The sequence below is a fragment of the Protomyctophum bolini genome (genome assembly GCF_963924005.1).
Source record: "Protomyctophum bolini genome assembly, chromosome: 19".
In the NCBI taxonomy this organism is placed as follows: domain Eukaryota; kingdom Metazoa; phylum Chordata; class Actinopteri; order Myctophiformes; family Myctophidae; genus Protomyctophum; species Protomyctophum bolini.
This window is the reverse complement of record NC_137880.1, coordinates 14,278,013-14,292,422: the sequence shown is the minus strand read 5'-3', so window position 1 is coordinate 14,292,422 and position 14,410 is coordinate 14,278,013. Positions and strand designations below refer to the sequence as shown.

General features: G+C 37.4%; 1 protein-coding gene across 2 annotated transcripts in view; it reads left to right on the top strand.

Moving 5' to 3' along the window:
- ezrb (ezrin b) overlaps positions 1–13,153 on the top strand; it is a 63,048-nt gene extending 49,895 nt beyond the window's left edge. For both annotated transcript variants that reach the window (XM_080790934.1, XM_080790933.1), the window contains exon 14: positions 10,221–13,153. In XM_080790934.1, the coding sequence (XP_080647060.1) occupies positions 10,221–10,385 (165 nt within the window). In that variant the 3' untranslated portion in view covers positions 10,386–13,153. The remainder of the gene's footprint in view (positions 1–10,220) is intronic.
- The last annotated feature ends 1,257 nt before the right edge of the window (positions 13,154–14,410 follow it).

The window sequence follows — 14,410 nt, the reverse complement described above, 5'->3', positions numbered from 1 at the left end:
TCGTCATTTTTTTCAAATCGTCAAAAATGATGAAAAACGGCGCGCTATAGTATGCTGTACGATATGGGCTATAGCCCATGGTCCAAAATGATGAGAAACGAGGCTAACTTTTTTTTTCAAAATTTCAAAAAACATGGGCTATAACCCATCGTTTTTGTCATTTTGTCATTTTTTTCAAATCCTGAAAAATGATGAAAAACGGCGCGCTATAGTATGCCGTACGATATGGGCTATAGCCCATGGTCCAAAATGATGAGAAACGAGGCTAACTTTTTTTTCCAAAATTTCAAAAACATGGGCTATAACCCATCGTTTTTGTAATTTCGTCATTTTTTTCAAATCCTCAAAAATGATGAAAAACGGCGCGCTATAGTATGCCGTACGATATGGGCTATAGCCCATGGTCCAAAATGATGAGAAACGAGGCTAACTTTTTTTTTCTAAATTTCAAAAACATGGGCTATAACCCATCGTTTTTGTAATTTCGTAATTTTTTTCAAATCCTCAAAAATGATGAAAAATGGCGCGCTATAGTATGCCGTACGATATGGGCTATAGCCCATGGTCCAAAATGATGAGAAACGAGGCTAACTTTTTTTTTCAAAATTTCAAAAAACATGGGCTATAACCCATCGTTTTTGTCATTTCGTCATTTTTTTCAAATCGTCAAAAATGATGAAAAACGGCGCGCTATAGTATGCCGTACGATATGGGCTATAGCCCATGGTCCAAAATGATGAGAAACGAGGCTAACTTTTTTTTCAAAATTTCAAAAACATGGGCTATAACCCATCGTTTTTGTCATTTCGTCATTTTTTTCAAATCGTCAAAAATGATGAAAAACGGCGCGCTATAGTATGCTGTACGATATGGGCTATAGCCCATGGTCCAAAATGATGAGAAACGAGGCTAACTTTTTTTTTCAAAATTTCAAAAAACATGGGCTATAACCCATCGTTTTTGTCATTTTGTCATTTTTTTCAAATCCTGAAAAATGATGAAAAACGGCACGCTATAGTATGCCGTACGATATGGGCTATAGCCCATGGTCCAAAATGATGAGAAACGAGGCTAACTTTTTTTTTCCAAAATTTCAAAAACATGGGCTATAACCCATCGTTTTTGTAATTTCGTCATTTTTTTCAAATCCTCAAAAATGATGAAAAACGGCGCGCTATAGTATGCCGTACGATATGGGCTATAGCCCATGGTCCAAAATGATGAGAAACGAGGCTAACTTTTTTTTTCTAAATTTCAAAAACATGGGCTATAACCCATCGTTTTTGTAATTTCGTAATTTTTTTCAAATCCTCAAAAATGATGAAAAATGGCGCGCTATAGTATGCCGTACGATATGGGCTATAGCCCATGGTCCAAAATGATGAGAAACGAGGCTAACTTTTTTTTTCAAAATTTCAAAAAACATGGGCTATAACCCATCGTTTTTGTCATTTCGTCATTTTTTTCAAATCGTCAAAAATGATGAAAAACGGCGCGCTATAGTATGCCGTACGATATGGGCTATAGCCCATGGTCCAAAATGATGAGAAACGAGGCTAACTTTTTTTTCAAAATTTCAAAAACATGGGCTATAACCCATCGTTTTTGTCATTTCGTCATTTTTTTCAAATCGTCAAAAATGATGAAAAACGGCGCGCTATAGTATGCTGTACGATATGGGCTATAGCCCATGGTCCAAAATGATGAAAAACGAGGCTAACTTTTTTTTTCAAAATTTCAAAAACATGGGCTATAACCCATCGTTTTTGTAATTTCGTCATTTTTTTCAAATCCTCAAAAATGATGAAAAACGGCGCGCTATAGTATGCCGTACGATATGGGCTATAGCCCATGGTCCAAAATGATGAGAAACGAGGCTAACTTTTTTTTCCTAAATTTCAAAAACATGGGCTATAACCCATCGTTTTTGTAATTTCGTAATTTTTTTCAAATCCTGAAAAATGATGAAAAACGGCACGCTATAGTATGCCGTACGATATGGGCTATAGCCCATGGTCCAAAATGATGAAAAACGAGGCTAACTTTTTTTTTCAAAATTTCAAAAACATGGGCTATAACCCATCGTTTTTGTAATTTCGTCATTTTTTTCAAATCCTCAAAAATGATGAAAAACGGCGCGCTATAGTATGCCGTACGATATGGGCTATAGCCCATGGTCCAAAATGATGAGAAACGAGGCTAACTTTTTTTTCCTAAATTTCAAAAACATGGGCTATAACCCATCGTTTTTGTAATTTCGTAATTTTTTTCAAATCCTCAAAAATGATGAAAAACGGCGCGCTATAGTATGCCGTACGATATGGCCTATAGCCCATGGTCCAAAATGATGAGAAACGAGGCTAACTTTTTTTTCAAAATTTCAAAAAACATGGGCTATAACCCATCGTTTTTGTCATTTCGTCATTTTTTTTAAATCGTCAAAAATGATGAAAAACGGCGCACTATAGTATGCCGTACGATATGGGCTATAGCCCATGGTCCAAAATGATGAGAAACGAGGCTAACTTTTTTTTTCAAAATTTCAAAAACATGGGCTATAACCCATCGTTTTTGTCATTTCGTCATTTTTTTCAAATCCTGAAAAATGATGAAAAACGGCGCGCTATAGTATGCCGTACGATATGGGCTATAGCCCATGGTCCAAAATGATGAGAAACGAGGCTAACTTTTTTTTTCAAAATTTCAAAAACATGGGCTATAACCCATCGTTTTTGTCATTTCGTCATTTTTGTCAAATCCTCAAAAATGATGAAAAACGGCGCGCTATAGTATGCCGTACGATATAGGCTATAGCCCATGGTCCAAAATGATGAGAAACGAGGCTAACTTTTTTTTTCCAAAATTTCAAAAACATGGGCTATAACCCATCGTTTTTGTAATTTCGTCATTTTTTTCAAATCCTCAAAAATGATGAAAAACGGCGCGCTATAGTATGCCGTACGATATGGGCTATAGCCCATGGTCCAAAATGATGAGAAACGAGGCTAACTTTTTTTTTCAAAATTTCAAAAACATGGGCTATAACCCATCGTTTTTGTCATTTCGTCTTTTTTTTCAAATCGTCAAAAATGATGAAAAACGGCGCGCTATAGTATGCCGTACGATATGGGCTATAGCCCATGGTCCAAAATGATGAGAAACGAGGCTAACTTTTTTTTCAAAATTTCAAAAACATGGGCTATAACCCATCGTTTTTGTAATTTCGTCATTTTTTTCAAATCCTCAAAAATGATGAAAAACGGCGCGCTATAGTATGCCGTACGATATGGGCTATAGCCCATGGTCCAAAATGATGAGAAACGAGGCTAACTTTTTTTTTCTAAATTTCAAAAACATGGGCTATAACCCATCGTTTTTGTAATTTCGTAATTTTTTTCAAATCCTCAAAAATGATGAAAAATGGCGCGCTATAGTATGCCGTACGATATGGGCTATAGCCCATGGTCCAAAATGATGAGAAACGAGGCTAACTTTTTTTTTCAAAATTTCAAAAAACATGGGCTATAACCCATCGTTTTTGTCATTTCGTCATTTTTTTCAAATCGTCAAAAATGATGAAAAACGGCGCGCTATAGTATGCCGTACGATATGGGCTATAGCCCATGGTCCAAAATGATGAGAAACGAGGCTAACTTTTTTTTCAAAATTTCAAAAACATGGGCTATAACCCATCGTTTTTGTCATTTCGTCATTTTTTTCAAATCGTCAAAAATGATGAAAAACGGCGCGCTATAGTATGCTGTACGATATGGGCTATAGCCCATGGTCCAAAATGATGAGAAACGAGGCTAACTTTTTTTTTCAAAATTTCAAAAAACATGGGCTATAACCCATCGTTTTTGTCATTTTGTCATTTTTTTCAAATCCTGAAAAATGATGAAAAACGGCACGCTATAGTATGCCGTACGATATGGGCTATAGCCCATGGTCCAAAATGATGAGAAACGAGGCTAACTTTTTTTTCCAAAATTTCAAAAACATGGGCTATAACCCATCGTTTTTGTAATTTCGTCATTTTTTTCAAATCCTCAAAAATGATGAAAAACGGCGCGCTATAGTATGCCGTACGATATGGGCTATAGCCCATGGTCCAAAATGATGAGAAACGAGGCTAACTTTTTTTTTCTAAATTTCAAAAACATGGGCTATAACCCATCGTTTTTGTAATTTCGTAATTTTTTTCAAATCCTCAAAAATGATGAAAAATGGCGCGCTATAGTATGCCGTACGATATGGGCTATAGCCCATGGTCCAAAATGATGAGAAACGAGGCTAACTTTTTTTTTCAAAATTTCAAAAAACATGGGCTATAACCCATCGTTTTTGTCATTTCGTCATTTTTTTCAAATCGTCAAAAATGATGAAAAACGGCGCGCTATAGTATGCCGTACGATATGGGCTATAGCCCATGGTCCAAAATGATGAGAAACGAGGCTAACTTTTTTTTCAAAATTTCAAAAACATGGGCTATAACCCATCGTTTTTGTCATTTCGTCATTTTTTTCAAATCGTCAAAAATGATGAAAAACGGCGCGCTATAGTATGCTGTACGATATGGGCTATAGCCCATGGTCCAAAATGATGAGAAACGAGGCTAACTTTTTTTTTCAAAATTTCAAAAAACATGGGCTATAACCCATCGTTTTTGTCATTTTGTCATTTTTTTCAAATCCTGAAAAATGATGAAAAACGGCACGCTATAGTATGCCGTACGATATGGGCTATAGCCCATGGTCCAAAATGATGAAAAACGAGGCTAACTTTTTTTTTCAAAATTTCAAAAACATGGGCTATAACCCATCGTTTTTGTAATTTCGTCATTTTTTTCAAATCCTCAAAAATGATGAAAAACGGCGCGCTATAGTATGCCGTACGATATGGGCTATAGCCCATGGTCCAAAATGATGAGAAACGAGGCTAACTTTTTTTTCCTAAATTTCAAAAACATGGGCTATAACCCATCGTTTTTGTAATTTCGTAATTTTTTTCAAATCCTCAAAAATGATGAAAAACGGCGCGCTATAGTATGCCGTACGATATGGCCTATAGCCCATGGTCCAAAATGATGAGAAACGAGGCTAACTTTTTTTTCAAAATTTCAAAAAACATGGGCTATAACCCATCGTTTTTGTCATTTCGTCATTTTTTTTAAATCGTCAAAAATGATGAAAAACGGCGCACTATAGTATGCCGTACGATATGGGCTATAGCCCATGGTCCAAAATGATGAGAAACGAGGCTAACTTTTTTTTTCAAAATTTCAAAAACATGGGCTATAACCCATCGTTTTTGTCATTTCGTCATTTTTTTCAAATCCTGAAAAATGATGAAAAACGGCGCGCTATAGTATGCCGTACGATATGGGCTATAGCCCATGGTCCAAAATGATGAGAAACGAGGCTAACTTTTTTTTTCAAAATTTCAAAAACATGGGCTATAACCCATCGTTTTTGTCATTTCGTCATTTTTGTCAAATCCTCAAAAATGATGAAAAACGGCGCGCTATAGTATGCCGTACGATATAGGCTATAGCCCATGGTCCAAAATGATGAGAAACGAGGCTAACTTTTTTTTCCAAAATTTCAAAAACATGGGCTATAACCCATCGTTTTTGTAATTTCGTCATTTTTTTCAAATCCTCAAAAATGATGAAAAACGGCGCGCTATAGTATGCCGTACGATATGGGCTATAGCCCATGGTCCAAAATGATGAGAAACGAGGCTAACTTTTTTTTTCAAAATTTCAAAAACATGGGCTATAACCCATCGTTTTTGTCATTTCGTCTTTTTTTTCAAATCGTCAAAAATGATGAAAAACGGCGCGCTATAGTATGCCGTACGATATGGGCTATAGCCCATGGTCCAAAATGATGAGAAACGAGGCTAACTTTTTTTTCAAAATTTCAAAAACATGGGCTATAACCCATCGTTTTTGTAATTTCGTCATTTTTTTCAAATCCTCAAAAATGATGAAAAACGGCGCGCTATAGTATGCCGTACGATATGGGCTATAGCCCATGGTCCAAAATGATGAGAAACGAGGCTAACTTTTTTTTCCAAAATTTCAAAAACATGGGCTATAACCCATCGTTTTTGTAATTTCGTAATTTTTTTCAAATCCTCAAAAATGATGAAAAACGGCGCGCTATAGTATGCCGTACGATATGGCCTATAGCCCATGGTCCAAAATGATGAGAAACGAGGCTAACTTTTTTTTCAAAATTTCAAAAAACATGGGCTATAACCCATCGTTTTTGTCATTTTGTCATTTTTTTCAAATCCTGAAAAATGATGAAAAACGGCGCGCTATAGTATGCCGTACGATATGGGCTATAGCCCATGGTCCAAAATGATGAGAAACGAGGCTAACTTTTTTTTTCAAAATTTCAAAAACATGGGCTATAACCCATCGTTTTTGTAATTTCGTCATTTTTTTCAAATCCTCAAAAATGATGAAAAACGGCGCGCTATAGTATGCCGTACGATATGGGCTATAGCCCATGGTCCAAAATGATGAGAAACGAGGCTAACTTTTTTTTCCTAAATTTCAAAAACATGGGCTATAACCCATCGTTTTTGTAATTTCGTAATTTTTTTCAAATCCTCAAAAATGATGAAAAACGGCGCGCTATAGTATGCCGTACGATATGGCCTATAGCCCATGGTCCAAAATGATGAGAAACGAGGCTAACTTTTTTTTCAAAATTTCAAAAAACATGGGCTATAACCCATCGTTTTTGTCATTTCGTCATTTTTTTTTTATCGTCAAAAATGATGAAAAACGGCGCACTATAGTATGCCGTACGATATGGGCTATAGCCCATGGTCCAAAATGATGAGAAACGAGGCTAACTTTTTTTTTCAAAATTTCAAAAACATGGGCTATAACCCATCGTTTTTGTCATTTCGTCATTTTTTTCAAATCCTGAAAAATGATGAAAAACGGCGCGCTATAGTATGCCGTACGATATGGGCTATAGCCCATGGTCCAAAATGATGAGAAACGAGGCTAACTTTTTTTTTCAAAATTTCAAAAACATGGGCTATAACCCATCGTTTTTGTCATTTCGTCATTTTTGTCAAATCCTCAAAAATGATGAAAAACGGCGCGCTATAGTATGCCGTACGATATAGGCTATAGCCCATGGTCCAAAATGATGAGAAACGAGGCTAACTTTTTTTTCCAAAATTTCAAAAACATGGGCTATAACCCATCGTTTTTGTAATTTCGTCATTTTTTTCAAATCCTCAAAAATGATGAAAAACGGCGCGCTATAGTATGCCGTACGATATGGGCTATAGCCCATGGTCCAAAATGATGAGAAACGAGGCTAACTTTTTTTTTCAAAATTTCAAAAAACATGGGCTATAACCCATCGTTTTTGTCATTTTGTCATTTTTTTCAAATCCTGAAAAATGATGAAAAACGGCGCGCTATAGTATGCCGTACGATATGGGCTATAGCCCATGGTCCAAAATGATGAGAAACGAGGCTAACTTTTTTTTTCAAAATTTCAAAAACATGGGCTATAACCCATCGTTTTTGTCATTTCGTCTTTTTTTTCAAATCGTCAAAAATGATGAAAAACGGCGAGCTATAGTATGCCGTACGATATGGGCTATAGCCCATGGTCCAAAATGATGAGAAACGAGGCTAACTTTTTTTTCAAAATTTCAAAAAACATGGGCTATAACCCATCGTTTTTGTCATTTCGTCATTTTTTTCAAATCGTCAAAAATGATGAAAAACGGCGCGCTATAGTATGCTGTACGATATGGGCTATAGCCCATGGTCCAAAATGATGAGAAACGAGGCTAACTTTTTTTTTCAAAATTTCAAAAAACATGGGCTATAACCCATCGTTTTTGTCATTTTGTCATTTTTTTCAAATCCTGAAAAATGATGAAAAACGGCGCGCTATAGTATGCCGTACGATATGGGCTATAGCCCATGGTCCAAAATGATGAGAAACGAGGCTAACTTTTTTTTTCAAAATTTCAAAAACATGGGCTATAACCCATCGTTTTTGTAATTTCGTCATTTTTTTCAAATCCTCAAAAATGATGAAAAACGGCGCGCTATAGTATGCCGTACGATATGGCCTATAGCCCATGGTCCAAAATGATGAGAAACGAGGCTAACTTTTTTTTCAAAATTTCAAAAAACATGGGCTATAACCCATCGTTTTTGTCATTTCGTCATTTTTTTCAAATCGTCAAAAATGATGAAAAACGGCGCACTATACTATGCCGTACGATATGGGCTATAGCCCATGGTCCAAAATGATGAGAAACGAGGCTAACTTTTTTTTTTTCAAAATTTCAAAAACATGGGCTATAACCCATCGTTTTTGTCATTTCGTCATTTTTGTCAAATCCTCAAAAATGATGAAAAACGGCGCGCTATAGTATGCCGTACGATATAGGCTATAGCCCATGGTCCAAAATGATGAGAAACGAGGCTAACTTTTTTTTCCAAAATTTCAAAAACATGGGCTATAACCCATCGTTTTTGTAATTTCGTCATTTTTTTCAAATCCTCAAAAATGATGAAAAACGGCGCGCTATAGTATGCCGTACGATATGGGCTATAGCCCATGGTCCAAAATGATGAGAAACGAGGCTAACTTTTTTTTCAAAATTTCAAAAAACATGGGCTATAACCCATCGTTTTTGTCATTTCGTCATTTTTTTCAAATCGTCAAAAATGATGAAAAACGGCGCGCTATAGTATGCCGTACGATATGGGCTATAGCCCATGGTCCAAAATGATGAGAAACGAGGCTAACTTTTTTTTACAAAATTTAAAAAAACATGGGCTATAACCCATCGTTTTTGTCATTTTGTCATTTTTTTAAATCCTGAAAAATGATGAAAAACGGCGCGCTATAGTATGCCGTACGATATGGGCTATAGCCCATGGTCCAAAATGATGAGAAACGAGGCTAACTTCTTTTTTCAAAATTTCAAAAACATGGGCTATAACCCATCGTTTTTGTAATTTCGTCATTTTTTTCAAATCCTCAAAAATGATGAAAAACGGCGCGCTATAGTATGCCGTACGATATGGGCTATAGCCCATGGTCCAAAATGATGAGAAACGAGGCTAACTTTTTTTTTCAAAATTTCAAAAACATGGGCTATAACCCATCGTTTTTGTAATTTCGTAATTTTTTTCAAATCCTCAAAAATGATGAAAAACGGCGCGCTATAGTATGCCGTACGATATGGCCTATAGCCCATGGTCCAAAATGATGAGAAACGACGCTAACTTTTTTTTCAAAATTTCAAAAAACATGGGCTATAACGCAAGCGTATTTACGTGGGCGTGGTCCTGTGAAATTGTTGCGCCCCTCATGAGCAGACCTGTCGTTGATCCAGGTGACAACGTCTGCGTTAAACGTTGCCCGTCTGAAAGTACCTTTTAGGCCGCCCCTGACTTGTGGAAAGCTCATGTGTTCAGAATTCAAATACCAAAATGTCTGCGATGCAACACATTTTCGTTTTCAGCTTGTACGTCAGCTATTTTTGCTGCTTATGTGTGACAATGTAGTACAGGGGGGGGGGGGGGGGGGGGGGCTAATGAAAGTTACACGTATGGTATGTGTGATATGACATTTTTAGCTTAGTTTACCATAATCACAGTAATCCTAAATATTATTCCATCATATTCAACGGATGTTGGAGAGAAATGAGGTGTGTGTGTGTGTGTGTGTGTGTGTGTGTGTGTGTGTGTGTGTGACTCAAGAGTTAAAGATCTATATGCTTACCATTACCAACTCTTCATCATTTAGCTGGGGACCACCTGGAACCCCCTCAAGGACCACTGTTGGTTCCCAGACCACTGGTTAAGAACCACTGTTCTACATCTATTCTAAGATTAAATTATAAATAGCAAAATTGCACCGTAGACATCATTTGGCCCTAGGGAAAACTAATTGGGGAACCCTGCTGTAGTATGATGAAGTAGGGCATTAATTTACAGATGAACAAAAATATGGAGATAACGGATTTCTGTCCGACCTCAACAAAATAATTCTTCGATCTCGTTTGGTCCCTGTAACCTTCTTCAACTATGTTAGTGAATTACGTCAAAGTGTCTGCCGGGACACTTTGACGGGATGCGAGCACAGTTCAGGGGATGGTTCTGGTTGGTCGAGCTCTGACCCCTTTCCCATTTGCCTCCTCTCTCCGCCCAGGCGCTGACCGCGGAGCTGTCACAGGCCCGCGACGAGTCCATGAAGACCCAGAACGACCTGCTGCACTCAGAGAACGTGCGCGCCGGCCGAGACAAGTACAAAACCCTGAGGCAGATCAGGCAGGGCAACACCAAGCAGAGGATTGATGAGTTCGAGGCTTTATAGAGAGGCTGGATGAACGCAGCCTCGCACCCTTTCTGAATGGTCACCCCTCACAGTACACACACACACACACACACACACACACACACACACACACACTGGGACTGGAAGTTCAATGCATAAACATGCATCAGTCACACATCTACGTGACACACACGCACGCACATTCAACTGGAGCAGTATAAGGACAGTGGCAGACATTCATCACCACTTGAAGCCTAATTTATATTCTCTTAGGGCTGGGAAGTACAGTATATCAATAATATTTCCATATCGTGATATGAGACTAGATATTTTGTCTGGGATTTTGAATATTGTAATTTGTAATATCATGATAGTGTTGTCTTCTAAGTCACGTATTTTATACTTTCAAAACACTGACAAACAAGTTTGAAAAGACATATCCACATAGCCGATGTTGTAGATCGGCTATGTTCACTATTTTTGAAAGATTAATGGGAGGAGTCATTATCGTCAATATCAAGGTATTTGGTCAAAAACGTTGTGATGTTAGATTTTTGTCCTTGTCCGCCAGTTCTATACTGTACAGTGGTTCCCAAACTTTTTAGCTTCAAGACCCAAAACATAAATTGGACGTTTGGCCTGGACTCAAACTAGTGAAAATAGCCGATCTACAAGCTTGTCAGCTTGTAGATCGGCTATTTTTTTATATTTTTGGTTTTCAAATTTATGGAATTTCTTAGATTCTTCTTCTTTTTTTTAAAAACTTTTTTTTGGGAATGTTAAATGTAGAAACCAAAAAATAGGTTGACTCAAAAATATGTCCACGACCCACAAATGGGTGCCTTGCCAGTGTTTGGGAACCAGTGCTCCGTAAGACTCCGGTGGATTCCAATGAAGCTTAACCCTTGCTTGCAGAGAGGCAGACTCCTGTCTTACACTCTGTCCGTGCAGGGCTTTCCAAAACCTTAGAGTGCCAAAAACGTTCCTTCCTTCTAGAGTCAACAATCAGATTTGTTTCTTGATTGTAACGTTAAAAAAAAGAAAGAAAACCTTTGGTTTCTGACCAAATCACCAAGGCTTTTTTTAACCAGAGGTGTGACTATAAACTATTGAGACTAGCCAAAAATGTAAAAGAAACAAATCGTATTCTTATTTCCATGACGCACATAGAATTATGTTAATCAAAGCCTTGCTTCTTTTTGTTTGACGTTTTCTAATTTCTTGTGAAAGTTAGAAAAAAGACTATGCTTGTTTGATTTTGTTTTAGTATTTTTCCCCCAAAACAGACCACTCAGAAAGCGGTTATTATGAAACATGCAGTAAATGCACTGCATGTAGTTTTTTTTTCTCCATTATATTTGGACAACTTCCATTTATGTTTAATATTGCTATACAGTAGCGTCAAATCACGCCTAGTTTGATATTTATACTGTATATGGGATATTAAAAGGGTATTTTATCTTGGTTTGTATATTTTTGCTATCTACTAATGATGACATTTAATGTTTCATATTGACCAAAACAATAGTAGTCTTATGTTACTTTTTTGTTTTGTTTTGTTTTCATCTTTTAGATCACTAAATAAATAAGATTTAACTGTAAATTATTTTTTATGTTATAAGACATCCAGCCGCATGCCATCAAAATCAGTGAAGGTAATCTGTACTTTGGTACTTTTGATTAATATTATTTCTACCTTGCAGTTCACAGCATATTCGAGGAAAGTGTTTTACAATACATCACACGATCAGATCTTCATATCTCCATTTCATGTTGTATGTCTCTGCGGTCTGTCAATTTGCTTCTAGTGCTTAATTTCTGCGTAGTCGCATGACAAGTGTCGCGCCGAAAATAGTGGCTCATCAAGTCCACAACATGTCACGTTCAGAGCTTATAGATTTTCAGCGCACAACACCGTTTTATGATGAATTTGTAGTTCAGGCTCAAACATGTCACTGTTGAATGAGGGGTGTCCCTCTAGCACTGCATATTATAGAGGGGTGTCAAGCTTAATGTTAGGTCACACAAGCCTGATGGGGCAAAATGTGCTGTCATGCGGGCCGGATCAGTTGCCCATGTGCATGCTTCAACTGCATTTGTTGCCTTCGTGGCACCATGAGTCGCAGTTTCTGCTATAATTACAAAAACCTTTCACTTAACAAGGTAACAAAGTTTGTTTCTTATGAAAAAGATTGCCTTGCATTCGTTTTATGACCGGTGTCTAGGGCTATATGAAAGTTGTGATGGGAGATGCAAATTTAAAACATTATCCTGCTTTGGCATAATTTCTCTTAATAAAATTGTCGTGAATCTACGTTTTCTTCTTAATCTAAAATCATTCCCCACACCCCAGTCTGGATTGGATCCTGGCTGCCCGGCACCCACAGGCCTCTAGTTTGACACCCCTGCACCATAAGCAACTGTCTGTTTTTACTTCCTGGTCAAACTCTCCAAAGCTGCTGGAATCCCAGGAAAATGGATGATGCCAAACGATCGTTCACACATCTGTTTTAACCACTTTAACCCCAGCATCCATATTCTGGGGGAACATTAGCTGAAAATAGCCTGCACGCTCCACAACGCTTTTCTTTTTTCTTGGGTTTTACCCAACTTTTCCAAGTGTTCTGGCAGTTTGGCCCTAAAGTTCATATCTGGAAATTCTTTTCATCTCTCTCGTCTGTTGTCCCTGGATGTGGAAGAGCATGTAATGACCTTAATGGAAACAACACAGCTGGCCATTGTATTGAAAGAGGATTTTATAATGAGGTGTTCAACATAATGACAATAAAAATCAATGATTACACATACATTTGTGAGTTTACTTTGCATGTTGGATTGCGGAATTTGCGGAAATTGAAAATTGCGGAAAATTGCGGAAATTGCGGAATTTGCAAAATGCAGAAATTGCAAATTGCGTAAATTGCGGAAACTGACAATTGCGGAATATTGCGGAAAATTGCGGAAATTGCAATTTGCAAAATGCAGAAATTGCAAATTGCGGAAATTGCGGAAACTGACAATTGCGGAAATTGCGGAATATTGCGGCGCAATTGCGGAAAATTGCGGAAATTGCGGAATTTGCAAAATGCAGAAATTGCAAATTGCGGAAATTGCGGAAACTGACAATTGCGGAAATTTGGGAAATTGCGGAAATTGCAAATTGCGGAAATTGCGGAATATTGCGGAGCAATTGCGGAAAATTGCGGAAATTGCGGAATTTGCAAAATGCAGAAATTGCAAATTGCGGAAATTGCGGAAACTGACAATTGCGGAAATTTGGGAAATTTGGGAAATTGCGGAAATTGCGAAAAATGCGGAACATTGCGGAAATTGAAAATGACGGAAATTGCGGAAATTACAACACAAAATACAACACATTGAGCAGGGCACTGCAGGGAGTTGAACCCCGTTCCGGTAAACCAGAAGTACCAGTACCAGTGCCTTAGCTTTTGTGTATTCAACTATTTCGGTAACATGTGAGCTTTATCCTCTAATTAATGGGCCTGGATTTTTTTTCTCCAAAAATTCAAAAAACGATGGGCTATACGATGGGCTGTAACCCCGTACACTTTTTATTATTCAGCTTACTGTGGAGACACATGCTGGAACTTTTTTACTTTTAAATATTTTATAGTTTCTGAGTTATTTAACTTACCCAATGCATTCTCTATGGCAATAGCACAAACTTTGGCGTGCTACTAGTCCTACATACAAAATAACGAAAAACGAGGACAAAAAAAATCTAAAAACGGTGGGCTATAACCCATCGTTTTTTTTATTTTTTCATTTTCTTCAAATCCTCAAAAATTATGAAAAACGGCGTGCTATAGTATGCCGTACGATATGGGCCGATGGTCCAAAATGATGACGTTCTCTACCGCAACATACTTAAAAGTATAGCGGTGTATGAGAATGGGTGTTGCGGAGGATGAGAAACTAATGTTTCTCATCCTCCGCAACACCCATGATGATGTTTTGCTAACAACATAGAAGCCTACATTCTTACACCTAGCAACCCCATTCTAGCCTACTTAGGTTAGGAAATATAGTGCTTTCAAATTTGA